At 42.9% G+C, this 16,152-nt stretch overlaps 2 protein-coding genes across 5 annotated transcripts in view; one reads left to right on the top strand and one right to left on the bottom strand.

Annotated features, from left to right (window-relative positions):
• coro2ba (coronin, actin binding protein, 2Ba) overlaps window positions 1-1,764 on the bottom strand; it is a 36,180-nt gene extending 34,416 nt beyond the window's left edge. The window contains exon 1 of the mRNA XM_056608686.1: window positions 1,631-1,764. Coding sequence (XP_056464661.1) covers window positions 1,631-1,645 — 15 coding nt within the window. The 5' untranslated portion in view covers window positions 1,646-1,764. The remainder of the gene's footprint in view (window positions 1-1,630) is intronic.
• itga11a (integrin, alpha 11a) overlaps window positions 1-16,152 on the top strand; it is an 86,146-nt gene that overhangs the window by 20,128 nt on the left and 49,866 nt on the right. The gene's annotated exons all lie outside the window — the stretch shown is intronic.

Raw genomic sequence — 16,152 nt, 5'->3', positions numbered from 1 at the left:
ACACACACACACACACACACACACACACACACACACACACACACACACACACACACACACACACACCATGCTCAGCACACATACACAGATTGAAGCAAAGGGTAAGAAGAGGAAGAGTTGGGAGTCAGTGTAGATTTGTGTGTGTGTGTGTGTGTGTGTGTGTGTGTGTGTGTGTGTGTGTGTGTGTGTGTGTGTGTGTGTGTGTGTGTGTGTGTGTGTGTGTGTGTGTGTGTGTGTGTGTGTGTGTGTGTGTGTGTGTGTGTGTGTGTGTCCAACAGCAGGTGTTTCACCATAAGTGTTGTGAGTAAATAGGCCATTGTCCGGTACCACCACAGGTCATCTATTTAGGTTAAGTCCCACCACGGTTGTACTAATTTCCTATATCAGTCTCTCCCTCCACCGTCTCTCTCTTCTTTACTCATTAAGAGGATTTAATTTACTGCTGTTTATAAAGTCTAGGCACACTATCAAGACACCCAAGCACGTGTATGCGCACACACACAAGTCTACAAGTGCACAATTAGCCCAATATACCGTAATCTCTGTAATATATATATAATCTGGGATAAAGACAACCTAATGCAGCCTGTATTAAAAAACTATAATATTAATATTTAAAGCTTTGCTTAAAAAAGTTGTAAAGTACTTTCCCACTGAATGACATGCATGTGTGCAGGGCTGGATTCCCTGGAGAGGGCGGGCAGAGAGAACCAATACACAGAGAGCTGTAGTTTTCCTGTACATTTGCCATGACTGGCAAACCATGTCATGAAAGGCTTTAGAACACCTGTAATAGCAATATAATCCTTACTGGATCCAAACTGAGATAGTATGACCTTACAAAGGCAATATAAATGATGGATTGGAAGGAGATTACATTTTGGGTATGATATTCCTGTCTGGAACCCAATTAAAAAGACACCTCACACACACACTCAGGCTATACGCACACGCACCAAGAACTACTCGTAAACTTTTTTTGTATTGTGTACTTATGGCCAATACCAGTTGATATATCAAAAGGGACAATTAAGTACAACATCTTCATCCAATCTTTAAGAGGACAAACCGGAACACAGAATCTGTCGGTTGCATATTTACTCGTTGCTTTTAGCATAGAGGAAAAATTTAAAGTCCAAACAAGACATATATGCAGGGCATGGAATGGAAATGTTCTATCATGCAGAGAGTGCAATCAAGTTGTTTGGAAAAGTCTTTATGCTATCAGGAGGAGTGGGAAACGTGTATGTATCTGCTCCTAAATCGACCTACCTCTATCTGTATCTATCAAACCAAAAATAATAACTGTATCCAAAACACCAGCCATGTGTAGGACTAACCCCCCACACATACCAGTCCAAGTACACATGTGTACAAACACATGGGCATACACCCACATGCACAGACCCTCACACAAACACACACACAAACAAACACACATCGGACATGAAACAGCAGTCTGCCTAACTTGTCTTTCAACTCCTTTGACAGACCAGTACAAACCATAGGTTTGTTGCACACACGAGAAGCCAACCCATCCACCAGTCACCTTCACAGCTCTTATCAACACACCAATGCCCACCCCCCCCCCCCCCCTCCCAGCCTACAGCACTCCAGTCCAGTGTCTTACCTTTGTGACAGTCATGCAGAATCACTGAGCCAGGAGCTGCTTGCTATCTCCCCCGTCAAGCCCAGAGACAACGCCGCAGGAGTGAGGAGAGAGCAGTAAGAGGAGACCGAGAGACCGAGAGAAGGGGAGAGTGAGAGAGGAGAGGGGAGGGACGGGTTAGCGTCTGGAGCTCTCCAAGTAGCAAGGAGCTGATTGCTGCTCTGCGGCGCGGCGAGGGGCTGGTAGCCGGCGAGCGGTTTGGTTGCTATGACGCGGGAGAAGCTCTGCACTCGGATACACCCCTCCCTCTCACACCCTTCCTCTCCCTCTGTCCCTTTCTTCCTCTCCCTCTCTCTCTCAGACACACACACACACACACACACACACACACACACACACACACACACACACACACACACACACACTCAAATGTATACTTACACACTCACACAGATGATGCGGACAGTGCGGACAGATTCTGTTTAGCACGGTTCTCTGGAAACAACAGAGACGCCATATATTCCTGATCTGATTAGTGACAGGCTAATGGAGATTATGGATGAGGCATGAGAGAGACATGGCGGGGAGGGTAGGGTAGTTGTGGTGCGGGACGAGGAGAGGAGAAGGACCGCAGAGGGGGAGGAGGAGGGAGGGGGATTGGCTGCTGCGTCGCAGTCTGCCAACCCGGGCAGGGGCTCAATGTCATCCTCTGGTCATGGAACCAATACCAAGTTCACATTGAACCGCAGGACGCACTACAGTCATACACAGACCACACAAACATAAACAAACCAAAAAATAAATACAATTTGTCATAAATATGTCTTTGTATCATGATCTGGTAAGATGATGGTAAAAAACATGGTGAGATTCCATTTCTATTAGCTGTCTCTGTCTCTAACTGCGGGTTGCCAGGAATGGAGGGCTTCAAATGTGCATTCTTGACAAGCGTTATGGCGGTTATATACATCTGAGCATGCTTTGGAGGGAGTGATATCCATTTCAGTTACATGGGTTTAGTTGCAAGGGAGACAGGAGGTTTAATCCGACAGAGTACCTTCTGATCTCACATCTGGACCAGGCCCTCTCCATACAGACCGTTGTAATAGACAGAGTAGGAGGGGCCTATTTCCTCCATTTTTTCAAACACCTTCCTTCATCCCCTTTACTCTTGTGGATACGTACATGGGGAGTTAAGTAATTGCAAGCTTCAAGTATCAGCCATCTGCATTTGATGACCTCTGAGAATTGACCCTGATGAGAGTTTCTGAGTTGTACTGATTTATTTTCAGAAATGCTCTCATGCTCCCAGGAGGGAACTGACCTCAGAGGATCTTGCTCCAGTCTGCTCCTGAATATAGTTGGGTTCTCCTAAGTTCATCACAAGATGTGCCCATGCTCCTTCTGATTGGCTCGGTAAAACATTCATCCATGTGGGGGTCTAGTGGGGAGTCATTGTGTGGGTTTGTTCAATCAGCCAAGAAATCTGTACCCTACACCACTTCTCTGCCTCCTTCCTTTCTGTCTCTTTGATCGTGGCTAGTTATTCACCTATATTATCCTCCTCTCTCTGTCAGACAGAGCTCAGCAGGACTATTCTCTTCATCTCACTCTGACAACTCCTCCTCCACTCCTCCTTGTGGCGAGTCAAAAGTGCAAGCTAGTAGTAATGGTTAATTTATACAGAATGTAGACATGAAGGCCCTTATACTAAATGCCAAAGCTCTTCAGTTCAAAAATGTTTCAGATCTCATTTTCCTGTTGGTTTCAACCCTGTAACTATTTTGAGCACTGTGGAATAGAAGTAATTGGTATTTATTTTGTACTATTTATTATTGTATATTGATGCCTTTATCAGTCGCCTAATCTTTTGTAAATGTGTGTGTGTGTTTGTGTGTGTGTGTGTGTGTGTGTGTGTGTGTGTGTGTGTGTGTGTGTGTGTGTGTGTGTGTGTGTGTGTGTGTGTGTGTGTGTGTGTGTGTGTGTGTGTGCGTTGTATGTGAAGGGAAATAGAGCAAAGGGCAAGAGACGGATACAGAATTACATTGTGTATTGTTGTTTGAATATGAGCAGAGCCGCTGTTAGTTCATTGTGGTTAAACCGCTCCCCCACTGTGTGGTCTTTTCCCTCCTTTCCCATGTCTCTTCCTATAGGAAATCTCAGGGCTGTCCTCCGTGTTTATACTTACAGTGTTTCCTGTTTGCAATAATACTGTTTCCTGCAGGCAGAATATGCTTTGAATTCAAAACAGTTGCCATTAAAAGGTTCATAGATCCTATTGTAGCCTGCACAATCTGAAATGATTTCAATGTTTTTATTAATTGTACTGTTGTTTTATTGTTTAATTTCACTGGACACTACACATAGCCTGCCCTACATGATTTATGTAGGGCCAATGGGAAAGGTCTTATAACAGTGATCATTGCTCTTTAGAATATACCTACTGAAAGTTTAAATGTGTTTGGTTAAAACGAGTGAGACTTGAAGAACGTAACATTACTTACTGTGAAAATGTATAAAACGTCCCTCAGAAGGTATCCCCATTTGTGACCCAACACTCCGTATTATCAGGTCTACTCATTTTGGAAAACCCATTATTTGTTGCACAAGATTTGTGTCAACCACATTGCAATGTACAATTCTGTGTTACAACGCTAAACATTATTTGAAATTGAGTTTGAAATGGTGATTCTGACTGATTAATCAATATGTCAAATCACAATCCGATATCCTTGTGATGGCGGACGCTGCCAGTTTTGATTTACACAGTAGATGTGTTGTATTTTGGTTCCCTCTAGTGGCTAAAGTACATAGTTACGTAAAATTGTAAGATTGGAGGCATCGTTGTAGGACAAACACAGGTGTCGCTCATTACACTCATTATGGGTCTGTATACAATGAACGTGTCGTAGACTGAACTACTGAAGATATCGCACATTGATAGTGGACGATTAATCTTGGCAGTTGAAAGTTGCATACTACTACTATTTTTTAGCTACACTATTTCTCCTGATGACACCAATGTGAATAGTGTTTATACATAGTCTAACGGCATAAATTACAATATTTTAGATACTGGGATAAATCCTTCACTATTGCACATTGTCTTCAAGATTATTACAAATTTTCCATATAAATTACCACAACCCTTGAACTCAACCCTATATATTCTAATAACCCTAAAATCCTGATTACAATTTTATTGTAGGGGTCATTTATTTATTATTACAAATATTAAAGATAAAAATATTTATTTTTGGTGTATCCATCCATCAACAGGAGGCACTAGCTTCCCGTGTCTAAAACCGATTACTCACCAACACGCAGACACACACACGCACACACACACACACACACACACACACACACACACACACACACACACACACACACACACACACACACACACACACACACACACACACACTATATCATTCTACTGAGATCTCTCCTCCCATCCCTGTCCTCGCCGTCTATCCCAGCCAGTCCAGATCCCCCATCAACCACTTTAGCTTCCAGAAGATCCCCCCCCCCCCCCCCCTCCTCCCCTAATCCTGCACGCAAAAATTGTTACTCTAGTGGAACTTTTAAAGATGTCAGGCTCAGATTTCCTCTTCCCAAGTGTTCCAGCCAGCCGCAGTCTGCATGCAAACCACTTCCTCTATCTTCCAGGCGAATGAATCAGAGAGGGGGGTTTGGTGTAGACTACACGGGCTGACTTCTGTACCTTCACAAATCAAAATGGTTTGTCCACTCACCACCACCTTACTGTCTCAACACCAGCCCACTGTTTCCAGCACCACCCTGCTACAACCCCACCCGAATGACTAACCAATACCCTACTCTCTCGCCACCACCTTACTGTATCACCACGATTCTGAAACCTCACCACCACCCTACTGTCCCCTCACTACCCCCCTTCTCACCTATTTCCATTACAGTCCAACACTCTACTGTCCCAACACCACCGTCCCAGTGCCCGACCACCACCCCTATGGTCGATCGAGTGTTGATGTGTCCCTGAGCAAGACCCTTAACCCTAACTGCTCCTGACGAGCTGGCTGTCGCCTTGCATGGTTGACTCTGCCGTCGGTGTGTCAGTGTGTGTATTAACCGATGTCAGTCGCTTTGGATAGAAGCGTCTGCTAAATGCCCTAATTGTCCCAATTACCACCACTCCAATCTCTCACCACCTCCCTACTGTCCCCTCACCACCCAGCATTAAGTTTGTGAATGTCCTATCGAGGGAAGACCTTGGTCTAACATGCACTGGTTGGTTTTTGAATCGCTTAAAAGATGGGCTATTCAGGTAACCACTGCTAGAAACTCCCCCTAATTGGTTCCCATGGGGGCTCCATATAAATCCAGCTATAAATGTGATCAAGCAAACCAGAGTTTCTGATCGTGTGTGTGTGTATGTGTGCCATAGAATAATTGGTTAAATCAATAAATACGAGGCCCATTCAGAAAGTAGACACTGTATATGTATCACGTAGCACAAAGTCACTCCGCTATATGAGTCACTACGTTTTTTCTGCTCATTCTTAGCATTTTTCGAAGTGAGTGTATAAGCCCCCTACCCTCCCAAAACTCTTTCCCTTCCGAGAAACTCGTATTTGTTCTATTATTTCACCTGTGGGTTAAAGGGGCAGATTTATGGATTCTTCCATTGGGAAGAAGGAGAAGACCGAAAATAACATCTCTTGTCACCACACCCCCACTGAGCCCACCTCTTGTCCAAATGGACCTTGACTCATGTGAGAGAGAGAGAGACAGAAATTGATTTAAATTATTCTCTCTTTAGATGTATTTCAACATGTCATTCTCAGCAGCCGTCTCTGTGTCATGATGTCTACTATAAAAAAACATAGTCAAAAACACATGATATGCAGATGTGCAGACTACTAACACACACAAAGCACAAACACAGACACAAACACACACACACACACACACGCACACATGCACTGTCAATGACAGCAGCAGCATGAAAGCTTGACATGTGGAAGCATTTAGGAGTAGTCGTTCAAAGCAGTAGACCTAAGTAGAGGAAAACATTGGAAAAGCAGTTTGCCTTTGGTCGAATAGAGATATTTCTGAAAAAAATTGATAATGGCTGCTAATTTAAAAGTCCCTTAAAGGCCATTTCAAGTTACAATAATATACTCCTGTCTGCTTGTGTTTCATAAGAAGTTCACCACTGGAAACAGCAGTTAAACTAAAAACCTTTTACTATCTATCTGAGATTCGTGAGACTCTCAGATAGTGTGAGTAATTCAGCCAATAAACAAAGATAAATCATGGTTTGACATTATAAACATGGGCTTTTTGCTGTTTCTTTGGTTTTGTTGAGTAAACATGAGTCAGATTGGCTGATGTTTTATTTTATTTTTATTATTTTTTTAATATGTAATAGTATTAGAAGTAGTCTTAGTAACAGTAGCAGTACGTATAGTCTTCATGTGGTATTCATTTGGGGCCCAATTGAAAGGGTATGTGTGAGAATACCAGTCTGGTTATAGAAGGTTAATTCAACTAACGTTTTCGATTATAGCCTGGATTAAGGAGTAATGTAAAACTTCTGGTGATTTGGTTTCTGCAATTTACACCCCCTGTCTCTTGCTTGAAACAACAAAAACAGATAAGGAAAGGGAAAAACCTTAAACTGGGAGTAGTGGTAGTGTAGTGTAGTGCTGTTGTGGGTGGTGTTTGGGGTGAGAATGTTTGTGTGGTCCAACAGTCTTTACACCTCAAAGAGAGTGCTGTCTTCGGGCTCTAAGTAAGAACAGCAGACTTATCTTGGGGATCCAAGATAAGTCTGCTGTTCTTACTTAAATTAGTGTTGCTCCTTTCCTGTGCTTCCAAAGCTCCTGTTGAATCCAGAGGGTTCATAATAACTGGACTGGGCTTATCACATACAGCCCTGGAATGCTGTTTAAATCGTCCTCGTGGGGTCAGCCTACTGCTGACCCCACGAGGAGGAAAAGAGTCCAACATGGTAACAGGAAATAAGTGCCAGTGCTAAGAGGAGCTTTTCTGATTGATTTTGATTGTTGTTGCAATTAGAAAGGAGTCAGCTCTATCTGTTTGGTGCCAGCCAACTTAAACCAATGGCAAATATCTATCACAAGAGCCAAGATAAATCAAGAGTTTTCGCCGGGGACAGATTTGATGTGGTGGGCTATGAGGATATTAAGAAAATCTGTATACTTGAATCAATATTTCAAATACGCCAAATCCAAAAAGTGAAACCTCGCTTCTGCTTTCAAATGTAAAGACAAGCGTGAGAGATGTATTGGTGCCAAAACCTGCATCCCCCAAAAGGCACCATGTATGCATATTTGCAAAGATGCATGGCTATCATTGTGAAAAAATCCTTTCCCTTTCTCAGTGCATTAAGGGATGCTCTACAGATGTTCTCCACTATTCCTCCACTATTCCGGCAGATGGAAGTTAATGCCCTAAAAAACCTTCCAAATAATGTTTTTCATAATTGGCTGTTTTGCCAAAATAACTAATCACATATATCATATATACGGGTGCAAACTCACTTGACTAAACATGAATGCATCCGAAATACATAACGACCATCGATTTCTGACAACTTAACCCCCTGCGATCCTACATCGTGTCCCTGGGGTTGTGCGGTTGTGCAGACAGTGTGTCACTGAACATAAGTGGTCACATTAAAGCTATTTTACAGGATGAAGGCTGCTGGGTGAGCACTGCTCAGAGACTAGGTGAACAGGATCAAGGCTCTACTTCTCCTGTAAATCAGACAACAGTAGGAGGCCCAGTGCAAAAACATTTCTTACAGTCTTTAGTAGATATTTCCATCCAAACATCTCATTCCTGGACACCGACTGTCTGTCTAGCCCTGCGGCACCATGCTGTTTCCGTTTTGATTGTTTTTGGATCGGCCTGAAAGTGCCTAATCTCGTTCAGGATTTCAGGAAGACAAATCATCGCCGCGGTGACCATAATGTTTATTATGCAGCGTGTCTATTGCAGGATTTATCATGTCTGTGAGATCTTTCTCAGTATAGGCTATATGTAGGCCTGTCTACAAAGAGGAACCCAGACCAGATGATTGATATTCAGGTTGTGGCCCACATACTTTATACAACCTAATGAAGAACAAAAATTATCTCATGCTATAGTTATTGTGTAATTGCATTTTATAATTAAATTAATTATTCATTTTGTTCTCTCATAAAATGTGGTGAATTTTACCAATAAATGATTATACTATACTATTCTTGACTTTATGTTACAATACAGCCTGGTTATTGCCAGACCAAGCTCAATCGTAGATTACACGTTGGTCTGGGGAGGCTGTGGCCATTTTCTTCAGCGCAAGAAGCTTGATCAACGGCATGGAACGGGCCTAGTTCAACTGACTCTGTACGCAATTGGCTGCTTGCCGTCGCTTCCCTGTCGTCATTGTGTTAAACCAGCCAAAACCACGCCAGGGGGAGAAGCCAGTTTGGTGATTTGCTCCCGCAAAAACGTATCGGAAGCAGAAAGAAATGTATTGCTCTTCTCCAGACCCTTCTGCAGCAGGGCGAAATCAAATCGCCGGCGGGAGGGCTTGGGCACCCAATCTAGTTACAATATGCATTTTATATATCAATTATGAATTGTTGAATATTAATCACAAATATTTTGTTCAGAGTTGTCAAATGGAGCCCCGATTAATCAAACATTACCATCTTCTTAAAATAATTAGGTGACAATTTGTGGTGATATGTGAGGAATATCACCTCACGTTTTCATGATATTCTGTTTCAAATTGGGCGTACATGAGCCTGTATTGTTTTTTATTCATCTAAAGAGACACTCCTGGAGGAGCTATCATTAAATAGTTGACCTCAGAAAGCGGTGCCTTGCCCAATGACATCGTGCACATGAGAAGAAACTCAAGGGGAAAATAATCTGTCTTTTCCATTGCAAATTTGCTGCCAAATCTGGAACAAAAATAATCAGGTTTCCGACCTCAGTGCTAACAGTAGCGGCTACAGTTTGGGAGAACAGAAAAACACTTCAGTTTGGGAGAACAGAAAGAGCTTCACGCTAGAAGCCGCCCTCCAGCTCTGCGATGTGTGTTGCTTCATCCGCAGACGACTTGTCACTTAAGAGCATAGTTCACAATGTTAATGGATATATTTAAAAGGGGCAATTGGCATCTTAGTCAGCAACCTGCAGCAGAAGCTTTTTGAAAACCTACTTTGAATACTTAATTATAAAGAGTGTTTGTTTTTCCATTGCGAACCAAGAGGAAGAAGGGACGAGAAAAAAATGACATTTTCCTCCAGCACAGTTTTTCCATCTGTCTGCAAACGAGCGTAAATGCAAACGCACTGAAACAGGAGTACGTGTTCCGCCACACTGACGACGTGACGGAGGTGAAGGTTTGTTTTAGACCGCAGCACCATGTGATCCACCGAAGGCCTTAAATGAGAACCTCAGTGCCTCAACCCCACTATACCATAGTAGGGTATTATTACTATTTATTACACGGGTCTTCTCAATGCCGTGGAACGCTCCGTTCACTTGCATTGGCCCTTCACAACTTCAGGCAGTGAATTATTTTTGATAATTCACTCAGGCTAAGTATAATTGACCGCTGTCAAGGAAAACAAAGGACTTTTTGGCTCTGATGACGTCTTTGGTATCAGTCCGCAAGTAGTCCGGTAACTTATCAACCCCAGCGTCTTCTGTTGCTAAGCGACGTCAACGTCTTTGGCGGACTATTTCTCTGCTGATCAACACTACGAATGCTGGTAACAAATCAATTGTAAAAAGACACACCATGTGAAGTTATTTTTTCGTTTTGGCAAGAAGCCGTGTAATAAGCGGGATAATGTATAGAACGTCGCCGGTCATTATCGAAAAATACCAATAATGACCGGCGTTCTATACATTATCCCTTAGATAATAATGCCATATAGGGTTGTAGTACCACAGGATACAAGTGTGGTGACTAAGGTGTGAAAAAGGTTCAGTTTAACTCCTAGTCTGTAAAAAAGTAAATAGTAATTGTAGTAGTAAAGGTAGCAGTAATATTAGTATATTCAGTTGCAGACACTGGATGAGTGCTCCAGCTACTGAAAATCAAAGCAACAAAACCTAAGACATCAGAAGAGCTAAGTTAGCTGATGGTTACGTCCCTGTGAGGCCATTATCGGCAGCATATACTAACATGTGCTGACATTCTGGGGAAGTTTACATTGCAGTTGAGTGATCGGGAAACTGCTAGCGTCTGGCAGCCGGACAACCACCAAGGTGCCATGTTCTCCGGTCTCTTGTTTTGAATGTTGAGGAGCAGGCTGACCAGCCCTGCTGAAACACAGGTCACTCTGTGGCTCCTAGCATGACTGCAGTGTGCGTTGAGAGAAAAGGCTTTGCCTCTCGGCCTGGTTGTGAAAGAGCGTTGGGATGTTCCATTGTCATTCCTCTTGTGGTGTGTGGCTTCAGTTTCCACATTAGTCTATATCCCACTATTGCTACTGGCACAACTCAAACTACAAAGTCCTCATCCAGAGATCTGGAAAAGTTAGTGACTCACACACACATGCACACGCACACAAACTCCTTCTCCTCCGAATATCTGCCTGTTAGTCGCATTTCACCGTCGATTACTGTTCGTAAGAGAAATATTGACTCATGACTGAGGGTTTCACCAATTGTAAAGATGCTCTTTGATGAGCCCTGGAGATTTGAGAGTGTCACTGTGATTAAGGGCTATACAAACATAATGTACATGACTAGACTCTTCATCTTGAGATTTTACAAATTTTTCTCACCAAAAGTTGACCCTGGAACCTGTTGATATTAGCCTGGGTCCACAATTCCTCTGAAGATAATATCCCCCTCATTTAGTAATTCTTATATTCCTTGGATTCCACCCTTGGCAGATGGGAACTGTAGCCACCTCTCAGAAATGCAAAGCAAGGCACAAGGAGGAAGATGGGTTCATGGTCCCTGAGCAGGCCTACGTAACAAAACATAAGAGAGGCAGGCACAATCAAATACAAAGGAAGTTGGTCAGGCAATGTTTGTGTGTTTCATTGGTAATTCATTCAGGTTTTATGCAATAAACAATATAGCAGGTAATGTTGTAAAGTTGCAGGTTATGTTGTCTCCATGTTGTCTATGCTGTTTGTCTATTTTTTAGAATGATGAAGATTTGTGTGGATTATAGTACAGGTTGTGGTACTTCAACTTGGCACTGTAGTGCTTGAAACACTTTGCTTGTTTTATGAATTGTATGTACTTGCATGATTATTCGTGCCGTATCTTGGTTGTATCTTGAATGATTGCACTTATTGTAAGGCGCTTTGATAAAGGTAAATAAATGTAATGTGGAATGGAATGGATTGGAAGGGTGGAGGGCTACTTTTTTGTCTAAGAAGGTTTAGAAAGGAAAATTTATAACGGAAAATATAATGGTGAAGGTGTTGATAAAGAATCCAGATCCAAGCACTCAAGGCGGTTGACAATTCAATAGCCTTTCATGAGTGGGCTGTTACATTAAAGAATACAAATTAACAATGTTAGTTGAAACTGTTAATGGATGGATCCATTCACATTTAACTAGCTGCTACTGCTGGGAAGAACAATAGAATCCAGGACTGTTCACGTGTCAGTTCTAAAAAGGCTTATGCATGTTTGTGTTTCAGCTTCCCAGAAGCTGTTCTGTGATCTCCATAATACTGTTTATGTGATGTCAACTATTGTGTATTTCCCCTTTTTGTCTCACCCTGGGGAATGGGAGACTCTAAGCGATAGATGTCAAATTGAATTTAAGACCATGATAAAGTGTTTATTCTTCATGACATCCTTGGGAAACATCTACACTATGCGCCTAAAACCATTTAAACACTGACTGCTGAATTCAGTGTCTTGTTTTGAAGCACATGCTGTATTAGATATCCTATTGGGAAGAATTACATCGATTTTTTTAATTTAGGGAACTATTTGAGTTTTGGGTTGAGGATTCTGCTGGGTTCTCTGAGATGGACAAACTACAACGTTCAAAGTAATGAGAATGAATGTGAACTAATGTATTGGTGGAGCACAATTTACCCAGTCATATAACCTATTAAACGTTTAGTACATTAATAAAAGAAGACAGAGCGAACCACTGCTCCTTGCAACACACCATTTCTCATGTCCAGTCATCCACCTTTTCCAAACCCTATGCCTTGGCTTGTTGATCGAATGCCATTACTCTTGGTTGCCAATCTCAACTCTGGTTCTCAAGGGATGAAGTCATTCACACACAAATCATTCCAACATCGGAGCATAAAGTACATAATGGGACCCTATTTCCATGATTGCAAAGTTCATACAATAGTCATTGATAGCTTTTGATTGGTTCACTTAAAAAGATTTCCAACTGATATTTAACTGCGTATCTTGAACATAGATTACTGAATGAAGATTGTGCTGTATTTGAGATTTGAGAGCTATTATTGGAGCATATTTGGCATAACCATTCATCTGTTATTTGAGAGTGAAATGTGCTTTGAGATTCTGTTTCTAGTTCACTAAGCCTGCTTGAGACAATGCAGATTTTGGACCAGTCCCCGCTCATTTCTGACCAATGAGGGGATCTCTTTCCTGATTGGTTTAGGGAATGAACTTGCCTATGAAACACAGGTTCATGAATGCAGCACTTCTCAAGGGTGGACAAACGTAGGGGGGTTTAATGATTTGGGTTGAACTCTCTCCTGCTATCTCTCTCTCTTTACAACTCTCAAATCTTACCTACAGCACCTTGAAGTTAAAGAAAAATATGTTTGAAAGAATACTATGTATCTATTTTTAAACCCAGACCAACATGCATGTTTACTTAAGCACCAAATCCCTTTGTGGGCTTTTATATGCAGCAATTGGAAGAACCTAGCATATCTGGTTACATCATGTTTAGAAAATGTTTCCTACTGAGCTCTGCAAAAAGCCACTGGATGTTACTTCTCATATTTATTCCAAGTTGATGATTTCTACAGAACCACAGGATGGATACGTGGTGGGATTGTCCCTTAACGTCCTCACAACAGGACACTTGCACTCACTTACTCACACACACACACACACACACACACACACACACACACACACACACACACACACACACACACACACACACACACACACACACACACACACACACACACACACACACACACATCACACATGTATTAATATAAGACAAACCTTGAGAGCGCATGCAGCACTCCTGGCAATCATCTTAATTGGATTGGTATTTTTTCAGGAGATATCCGCGGCAGGATAGCCAGACATAAGCCGCCTATGCAGATGGCACGTGTCATGGTTCAGCACTATAATGAGTTTGAGGCTGGTTGGGTAATTTATATTGTTACAAATTCAGGGGTTAATACTAGTCGTTTATGTGTGGGATTAGGGATGCACATTGATTTTGGTCTCACTCTTACTTATCAACTGTCATCTAGCCCATTTTTTTTGGCACGAAAAAGCCATGTTGACACTTAATGACAATCAATCAATGGGAATTAAATTGTAATGTGAACGCAACAATGAAGGAGAATGCAGGAAGGTGGTCAAAGCCAAGCTATCTGTCACATGAACCCACATGACTTTCTGACTTGCATGGCTTTGGACCACGGTCTCGGTAAGTCTTGGGCCACTGCAATAAAGTCAGACCAATTTGGGTTGATCGAAAAATGAAAAGGCTATAATAACGCGGCGGTAAGCCCCACGCTCTCCGTTACACGTTCAAAACGGTATACTTTTTAAATCACTGTTCAGGCCCATGTGCAGCTGTCTAACGAGTTGGAGCTCAACCACTGGACATGCAGCTCCCCTCTCTCATGGCCCAGAAGAAACAGAAGCAGAAGGCGACGGGAGGCCAGGCCTGAGAAGGTCTCCCTCCTGTCTCCACAATGACGGTGTTTCGAGCAGTGATGGATGTGTATCTCAACATGTGGAGGGCCCAGAACCTCCACAGAGCCTGCAAGCTATTTGTTGCCTTTCCATCTGCTCCCTGTGGACTTGACCTGTTGGCCGGCTTTTGCAGGAGGAAAGGGGAGAGGGTGGAGAGGAGGGGGGGTCTGTCCCTGAACAGACATCTATTTATTCGCACACTAACCCTTAATCCACAGGGTGAGTTTGGTAATTGTTAGCAGTCGCCCTTGGGTGTTGAAGGGAACTCTGTAAACGGTGAGGTAAGCGGATCACAGCTCCTGGACGCAGGATCAGATTACAAGTCATGGTGAAGTATTGAAAAGGTATTAGATCTTAACTTTCCACACGCAACTCTACCCCCTTAGTTTATCCTCCCCCGCCGCCCCCTTTATCCTTTATCTCCAACCATTCAACGTATTGCCCTTTCCTGAGAGAAAAAATCTAGAACATTTTGGTCAGCAGAACAGGGAGAACTCTAACCCGCCCCTATAGTGTATCCTGGAAACACTGACAGTAACAAGTCCAACTCCTTTGACTGCGTTGGCCCACTGCCTCTATTCAGACCTTAATCTCATATTGTAGGTTCCTTACAATACATTCTTCATTTGTCATGCAAGCTAACGTTTGGAGATTCTTAAGCTCCGAGTTCGTAACCCACAATACTAGGTAATGCGGTTCTTTTGAATTAAACGTACTGTTTATGCTCTATAAACTCTTGTACAATTATTTTCAGTGTAGATCTTTTTACAAATATTATGTTCACACATTTACGGATCCTATCCATCTTTATATGTACATATACATCTATACTGATGAGTAAATCAGAAGAACAAAGATCAACATTATGCTACCCCAATGCTAATCTCTCTCTCTCTCTCTCTCTCTCTCTCTCTCTCTCTCTCTCTCTCTCTCTCTCTCTCCCTCGTTCTCTCTCTCTCTCTCCCTCTCCCTCGTTCTCTCTCTCTCATTCTCTCTCTCTCTCTCTCTCTCTCTCTCTCTCTCTCTCTCTCTCTCTCTCTCTGTATTCCTCAGTAAATAGGTTTTATTGCATAATTAACACTGTGAACACAGCATATCATCTTTCCCCTGGACATTTGCATTGCCACCCAAGAATTTAGACTTTTACAGTTGTCAACACAGTTTGAGGGTTGGACGGGGGGGTTCGGGGGGTTGGGACGGGGGGATGGGGGGTTTGGACGGGGGGGCGGGGGGTTGGGACGGGGGGATGGGGGGTTTGGACGGGGGGGGCGGGGGGTTGGGACGGGGGAGACGCGGGGGCGAGGGGGTTTGGACGGGGGGGCGAGGGGTTGGGAAGGGGGGGCGGGGGGCTGGGGGGGGGGTCCAGTATTAGGTGAACAGTTAATGTCCTGAGTTTAAAGGGAGCAAGAGAGCCCGTAGTTTACAGAGGAGCACAAAGTGATGAGGAGCAGCAGAAAGAAAACCCTCAAATGAGCTTTTAAGGACCCTGAATGAAAGAGAGCTTTGATTCCTTTTCCTTGTTTTCCTTGTTTTTTTTTAGCTTGGTTATTCTAAATGTTTGGTTTTACTAATGTGCAGAAGTGTGTAGGTCTACATTAAAGAGAGACTTTTAA

The sequence above is a fragment of the Gadus chalcogrammus genome, chromosome 14, assembly GCF_026213295.1.
Source record: "Gadus chalcogrammus isolate NIFS_2021 chromosome 14, NIFS_Gcha_1.0, whole genome shotgun sequence".
In the NCBI taxonomy this organism is placed as follows: Eukaryota; Metazoa; Chordata; class Actinopteri; order Gadiformes; family Gadidae; genus Gadus; species Gadus chalcogrammus.
Note: the sequence above shows the minus strand (reverse complement) of the source record. Positions and strands in the feature narration are given on the sequence as shown.